The sequence below is a fragment of the Ochotona curzoniae genome, unplaced genomic scaffold, assembly GCF_017591425.1.
Source record: "Ochotona curzoniae isolate NIBS_2020 unplaced genomic scaffold, NIBS_Ocur_1.0 contig_4400, whole genome shotgun sequence".
NCBI lineage: Eukaryota > Metazoa > Chordata > Mammalia > Lagomorpha > Ochotonidae > Ochotona > Ochotona curzoniae.
In genome coordinates, this window is record NW_024466268.1 from 54174 (window position 1) to 62212 (window position 8039).

The following is an 8039-nucleotide window of genomic DNA, read 5'->3' on the forward strand; positions in this document are numbered from 1 at the left end:
GGACAGAGGAGAATCCTGCAGGTTGAAGGCATCACACTCTAGCATTAGCCTTTGCTCTGATTGGCTGTCATAGCCCTGTCCATGAGTGTGGGGCCAACGCAGCCATCAATAGGAAGCTCCGATAAGCCCTGTCTGTTATTCAGTAGAGTCAGGATCAGCCGGTTCTACTGACCAGGCCACGACCTCTATTCACACAGTCCTCCCTTCTGATTCTGCTGCGTGAGGTACCCAGGATGCCTGGAGCTCCCCTCAGCTTGCAGGGAGCTGCATCTGGCCCAGTTGTGGCCCAACTGGCTAGTGGCAGGAAAGTCTTCTCCCATGGTGTAGCAGGCTACTGCGGCAGGCACCCATGGCTGCCTTGCCTGCAACCTTCTCTGTGCCTTCAGCAGCAGCACCCACTGCTGCTGCCAGGGGAGGGAGTGCTGGGCCAGCACAGGCCTCTGAGCTCACCTCACCTCTCTAAAGCAATCGTCAACTTTCTCTTTTCTTCAAGGTTACTGAGGCCAGCCCAGGTAAAGCCACCTTCTCTGGCAGTGATATTTCATAGGGGTGCCAGTTTGAGTCCCACTTGCTCCATTTCTGATCCAGCTCCCTGCTGACATGCCTGGGAAAGCAAAGGAAAATGGCCCAAGTGCTTGGGCCACTGCACCCACTTGGGAGGCTTCTGTATCCTGGAGTTGAACTAGCCAAACTCCAGCTGTTTTAGCCATTTGAGGAGTAAACGAGCAGATGGAAATTCTACTTCCATCTTTATCTTTCTGTAACTGTATTTTTCAAATATAAATAAGTTTTTAAAAGATTTATTTATTTGGAAAACAGTTACAGAGAGACGGGGAAAGAGAACCCTCCACCCCCTGCTCACGCCCCTGCTGGTTCACAGCAAGCTGCTCACTGCCCAGCCGCAGCCCCTCCCCCAGTGTGTCCTGGCTGACATTGGCGGGGTTGCTGTCATCTGCTCATGAGCTTCAGCCACTAGGTCACTCACATCCCAAGAACCTTCAGGTGCATGAGGTCTGGCTGTTATGCTAGCTAGTTCTCACCCCAGAGTTAAACATCTGGCTTTGCAAAAAAGCCAAGTGGTTACTCCTCACACCAGGAGCACCATGAAGGAGGAGAAGAGGCAGGAAGTCCTAGGTTCCTAACCTGGGCATCTGTTTTTGAGGCGAAGAACATGATATTGCTTGGGAACATATGCAAGGGACTGAGCCATGGAGGGCCAGGGAGCGTGCTTGTGCTAGATCGCCCTGTGCTGGGACCTTCTTCCCGGCAGGAATTAACATTGAGGCCTGGGGGTGGGAGACCAGACACCAGTTCACACACCTGCAGATTTCAGGGCCACGGGCAGCAGCCCTAAGTGTGCCTGTGCGTGTGGGTGTTTGAATTAGTACATCTGATTCAAAAATTTATTCACAAAACTGAAACTGGGACCTGCCCTTGCATGACTGTCATGTTAGGCTGATCAGCAGCCAGTGCTGGGCCAGCTGAAGTCAGGAGCAAGAAGCGCTAGCCACACCACCCAGGTGGTGGCAGGGACCCAGGCCTTGAGTCATTACCTGCTGCCTCCCAGTGTTTGTGTTAGCAGGGAGCTGGAGTGGGGAAGGTCCCAGGCACCTGGTGTGAGATCAGGGGTCCATAGCAGCATGCTACCTGTGGTACCAAAGGCCTGCCCCGCGTGCTCTGTCATTCTTGCTCAGTCACCTGCCTGCCTTAGTCTCAGTGTCACCAGTTTCAAGGGACACAGGTGTCTGGCACCTGCAGTTACCTCCTCTCTTCATGTTGGCAGTGAACAGTCTACACGTTAAAGGCTCAGTCTGTGCCAAGTCTATCTCCCTGCCTCTCACTCCTTGGTGGGGCCCAGGGAGTTCCTGCATAGACGAGTTAATGATGCACAGATGAACTCTAGGAACCTCACTGATGACGGTCCTCCACCTTCAGGAGTGTCTCTGTTCCCCACAGGACTTCCCTTTCATCCTTTTAAATGTTGATTTATTTTTTTTTTTTCAAGGTTTTTTTTTGTTTGGTTTTCAGAAGCAGGCATTTTTTTTTTTTTTAGATTTATTTTTATTATTTTTTCATTGGGAAGGCGGATATACAGAGAGGAGAGACAGAGAGGAAGATCTTCCGTCCGATGACTCACTCCCCAAGTGAGCGCGACGGGCCGATACTATGCCGATCCGAAGCCAGGAGCCCACTCCGGGTCTCCCACGTGGGTGCAGGTTCCCAAAGCTTTGGGCCGTCCTCGACTGCTTTCCCAGGCCACAGGCAGGGAGCTGGAAGGGAAGCGGGGCTGCCGGGATTAGAACCGGCGCCCATATGGGATCCCGGGCGTGCAAGGCGAGGACCTTTAACCACTTGCGCCACCGCGCCGGGCCCCAAATGTTGATTTATTTTTACTTGAAAGTCAGAGAGAGAGAATTTCTATCTGTTGGTTCACTCTCCAAAATGATCACAACAGAGCTGACCCAGTCTAATGGGAGCCAGGAGCTTCTTCCTGGTCTCCCACGCAGGATCCCAAGGCTTTGGGCCGTCCTCAACTGCTTTCCCAGGCCACAAGCAGGGAGCTGGATGGGAAGTGGAGCTGCCGGGCCACCAACAATGCCCATGTGGGATGCAGAGGAAGTGGGGCAGGTGGGGACCTGGGTCGCCAACCTCCACAGCTGCAGGATGGGAGAGGGGTTGAGTCTGAGATCACACAGAGGAAGTATAGCACCTCAGATCTGAGACATAGGCTCCCTCATGCAATCAATGTGTCTTTACAGCACCCTGAAGATATGCCTCATCCCCCAGGACCCTCCCAGCACCTGCAGCCGGGCTCAGGCAGAGATCCAATGGCATAGACCACAAAACCACCCACTCCCCATGTCCTGTGGTCACATGATCTGCTGGTGATAGACAGTAGTGGATAGTGTGGGTGGAGCAGTGCTAGGGACCCCATAAATAGTGAAAAGGCTCTGTCTGCCGGGTGCCCTGTGGCCCCCCCAGGTCTCCCTGGTCACTGTCCCCAACATCTCCCCAGCAGGGGGTCTGTAGCCCGACCCTCCAGATCCACAGTCCCTAAATATCCAACTTCCAAGGGCGACTCCACAAAAGTGGGAACTGTGCAGGGTCTGGGGATGGTGCAGTGGGGACAATCAGGTCCCTGGGACAGCAGCACCTGGAGCCTGGGCACAGCTAATTGGGGGGAAAGTGGAGGAGAGCACTCCTGCAGAAGGGAGGGGTAGGGAATGTCTCCCAGAGGGGAGGCTCAGACCAGACTCAGCTCGGAAGGCTCCAGGGGGAGGGGCTGAGGAGGCAGCAGTTGCTGGACCTGATCAGGCATGCACTTCCCAATCACTGATGTGTGGGTTCTTGTCACACTTGATTCTGCACCTTCAGCCCCACCTCTCCCACCCCTGTGGCCTGTGTTGCAACACAGATAAGGTGCACCCTGTATGCACAGGTGTGTATAAACCACAGAGCCCAGTTGGTCCCCACAAAGAGGTGCTGCTGCTCTGCCACCCAGCACCCTGTGGCAGGTCAGAACTATGGTGCTCAGCCTCACTGGTGAGGAGACCTCAACCCTGGGGGGAGGCTGTTGCTGCGGCCCTAATCACTGCTGAGTTGGAAAACTAATGCTCTTTTTGCTTTTTGTTTGTTTATGTATTTGGAAGTCAGGGTTACATAGAGAGAGAAGAAAGAGAAAAGAGGAACATAGAGAGAGATCCTTCATTTTCTGGCTCACCTCTCAAGTGGCTCCTACAGCCAGGCTCAGGCTGGGTCAAAGTCAGGAACCAGGGATTTCTATCTGGTCTCCCATTTGGGTACAGGGGCCCAGGCACTTGGCCATCCTCAGCTGCTTTCCTAGGTGCATTAGTAGAGAGCAGGATTAGAAGTGGAGGAGCTGGAATTAGAATTTGTGTTCTTGGGCCTGGTGGTGTGGCCTAGTGGTTAAAGTCCTCTCATTAAACGTGTCGGGATCCCAAATGGGACTGGTTCTAATTCCGACAGCCCCAGTCCCCATCCAGCTCCCTGCTTGTGGCCTGGGAAAGCAGTCGAGGACAGCCCAAATCCTTGGGACTCTGCACCTGTGTGGGATACCTGGAGGAAGTTCCTGGCTCTTGGCTTTGGATCGGTGCAGCACCAGCCATTGCGGTCACTTGGGGAGTGAATCATCGGATGGAAGATCTTCCTCTGTGTCTCTCCTCCTCTCTGTATATCTGACTTCAAATAAAATCTTTTTTTTTTTAAGATTTATTTATTTTCATTACAAAGTCACCTCTGGGCACGTCTTCACCTGCCTGTTCACACCCCAGGACCCACACCCAGTGTCATCTCAGATCCACCCTGACTGTGTGCAGCCAGCAGGCAACTCCCTCTGCCACCTCGTGCCTGGGCCCCCTGGTCTCACCATCACCCTAACCCCTTCTGCCCACAGCTGCTGTGCTCCTTCTTGCATCCCTTGCTTCAGCCTCGCAAGGAGTTCCAGGTGAGGACAGGTGTGGTAAACAGGGATATGGGATGGGGTGGAGCTGGTCTTGGCGGCTTCGCTGAAGTCTACCCATCTGGCTCTAGCAGGTTCTGGCCTGTGGATGTGCCAGCCGGCACCCAGGTGTGGGGACCAGGTCTACAACCCCCTGGAGCAGTGCTGTGATGATTACACCGTCCTGCCTCTAAACCGGACCCGCCGCTGTGGTCCCCGCTGCCGCTACTGGCCCTGCTTCGAACTCTGCTGTCCGGAGTCCTTTGGCCATCCAAGATTTGTTGTGAGGCTGAAAGTGCTGGGTGTCAATTCCCAATGCCACACCTCCCCCATCTCTAGGATCTGTGTCTGGTGAGGACCCCTGGCCCCTGATTGTGGGACTCAGGTGGGGTGGGAGATGGGAAGGGAGTCTGCTGGGGTCCGTGTGATGGGTGTGGAAGACAGGAAGGTGTGAAAAGTATTGTTCCATTGCAGGCAGAGCCGCAAGGAACTTCCCGCTGTGTGGCAAGGCCCGGCGGATGTCTCTACGACCACCTGAATGCAGCTCCGCCTCCCTTTGCATGGACAGCAGACAACCCCTTTGAGATTTCTGTAATCTATTTAGGCATTGTCTGGCTCTACAGAGTTAATGTTTAATATCAATGTGAGCTTGGAAGCTGATGCTGCTGATACCAGTTTTTGTTTTGTTTTGTTTTGTTTTTGTTTTTTATTTTTAAGTAAAATTTTCACTTTTATTTTGACAATCTTCACATAGTTAATTTGGGTAAAAAGGTTCAGGGGCTACAGGAAAGTGGGTAAGACTATTATTTCCATATTGTTTCCTTCATGTATCTGAGGTAAAGGGGGATATTGAGGGAGAAGCCCCACCCGGTTTCCCACCCACACCAAGTCCCGCATGTGGGGGATGCTCTGAGATACTGGCTCAAGTGGATTCAATAGTTCACCAGTTTTGAAATTGCTGCCAATCACGCCTCTCCAAACACAATGAGGTTGTTGAAAAATCCATTGATTGACACTGTCCATCACAGTGTCTCCATTAGCCTGGTATTTTATTGCCAACCTATAGCTGAGGAGGTTGATTAACTTGTTCCATCTTCTGTCCTTTCATGGTTAGGGTTCTGAGTCCGGCATTTCAATTGGGAAGATCGCCAAAGAAACTTCATCTGAGATGTTCCCAAGCCAGATTCTTGTATGCACCAGCAAGTACAGGATCCGGCACAGTCCATCACCCCGGTCAGCTGGTTGGTTCTGTTTTCAGCCCTGACTTCCACTGGAACCAATGGGTGTTGCAGTCCAGACTGGTTCTGCACAGTGGATACTCGGCCCTCACCTAATTCAGTGGGAGCTGCAGCGACCTACAATAACCTTCACCAGGCCCGCCCCCTACCCTGGTTTGCCAGTATGTGTAGCAGACCAGTCCAGTCTGTCCCACATCCCCCTTGGCTCTCGTACATGGCAATTGGCATTGAAGCTTAGATCCATCTAACCAGCTCAACAGTCAAACCCTCACGGGTATTGTTGAGTGCCTTTCTGTCTAGCCACCCCAGCCCCTGAACTAGTTTTCGTGCCCTCCCATGGGAGTGGTAACCCAAGAAGGAGGAGCCCACTATTTCCCTCCTAGATCTCTCACTCCCAGATTATGCACTTTCCAGGTGGTTTTGCAGTTTAACTTGACAGAACTAGCCCCCAGTGCCAGCTTCTGCCAGCTAATGCTGCGGCTACGCCCAAACAACCCTCGCCCACTCTAATTATAGATTGTACCAGTAGGAATAATCAGCCCAGCCCGGCTTTTCCATGATCTAGGCCACATGAGGCACACAGGTGTTTTAGCGCTGCTTAGTCTGGTCTGCCCCCATCCCAGAAAGGTGAGGGTAGAGGTCAGACTGGTTTTCTAGGTTAGTGGGTAGTAGGGGTATGCGATCTGAAAGGGACATATAAGGGGAGGTGTGGGGAAGACAGGGCTGCTATTTGGCTTTTTGGGTTTTTTTTGTTTTGTTTTAGTTCATTTCATTTTATGACACAATTTCATAGTTTCTGGTATTTCCCAAACCCTTCCCCAGGCCCTTCCCCCATGGTGGATTCTTTCACCTTATTGCAGTATTGCAGTATTACAGTTCAAATCCAATCATGCTGCCTTATTTTAAGATGAAATTATGTCAATCTGAAAAATAGTATCTGTAAATTGTAATATTGTTTCAACCTTAAACATCCTGTATCACATGCAATAACATTGTGATGTAACCAATGAACGAACAATCAATGTGAGTCAGACTGCTTATGATCTACATCAAAGAATTGTAAAACCTAATGTACTTCTAAGATCCTATGCTACTCGGTAATGCGGCAGGAGAGCAGAGAAATCTTCCATCTCCTTAGAATGTACGAGGAAGGTGTGAAGTATAACCTATCAGGAGCATAACAGATAACTTACAGAACAGACTCGAATCAGCATTAGACAGTAGCAAAACTATAGACATATAGGGGGAATCAAGAGTGATCCTGGCAACCTCTTAACAGGAGGTAATATGCACAGAGCAGGGGGGACCCAAGAGTGGAGCAGGTGGACAGGAGGAGGCTTGTATCCCAACCCTGGGGACTCCCAGATCCTCACCAATGACTATCAGCACGAGCACCAAAGACTATATCCTAATTGCCAAGGAGACCACGGGGAATTGGAGTGCCTTCAGAGGCTGAGAACTCTGAGATCATCTACTCCCATTTGGATTTCCCACATGGGATGGAAGAAGCCCAAATCCTTCCTCACAGGAGCCAATATCATTGGAACAACAGCCAGGAGCCCTGACTGGTCCGCAGAAATGGAAGAACAGTAAACTTCCTTTGGGACTAGGGAGAGGAGCTTTCTCTGGTCCTTACTTAGTTCCAACTTTGGATCCCCACCCTCTCTTGCAGTGACCATCAGGGTCGCTACGGAGCCCTCACCGCCGCCAAAAAAATAGATTAGATAGAGAACGACAAGGAAAGCTCAATACCAGACAGGAAAACGGTTAGCCGGGGCTCACATATATCTTACTAAGTAGGACATAAAGATAAGTTACTCCTCACTAAGATAGTGAAGATTTCTCTGCACACCTTCCTGAAACTGTTTTGCGCCTCAGCTGTTGACATCAACAACAGTTTACAACCTTATGGAGTTAATTGACATGGTATCAAGTGACAAATATGTTAGAAAATGCAAGTTCTTAAGCACATCCTGTGATTACTTTATTGACATTTCAATTTTAGTTTATACACAACTGGCTGCTATAAACACCTTAAAATGGCTATAGGGTACTATTCAGTTGTCTCGTGTCTATTTCCATTTTTGTATTTTGTAGTTTATAGTGTTGAACCATAATTTTGCTGAACTTGGTGGATTGTGGGATAGTCCATGCTGGCTTATAAATCTAACAAGGCATATGTTGTTCTCTGTCTATCTAATCTATTTTTTGGCGGCGGGGAGGGCTCCGTAGCGACCCTGATGGTCACTGCAAGAGAGGGTGGGGATCCAAAGTTGGAACTAAGTAAGGACCAGAGAAAGCTCCTCTCCCTAGTCCTGGGCTGGTGATAGGCTGAACTAGAT

At 50.7% G+C, this 8039-nt stretch overlaps 1 protein-coding gene across 1 annotated transcript; it reads left to right on the plus strand.

The window, feature by feature from the left end:
- Positions 1-4414: 4414 nt before the first annotated feature.
- LOC121160189 (insulin growth factor-like family member 3) lies at positions 4415-4810 on the plus strand (the record flags this gene model as incomplete). Its single annotated transcript, XM_040985837.1, has 2 exons — positions 4415-4475; positions 4555-4810. Coding segments are annotated over 2 exons (317 nt in total), but the record flags the coding sequence as incomplete, so codon positions are not given.
- Positions 4811-8039: the final 3229 nt, after the last annotated feature.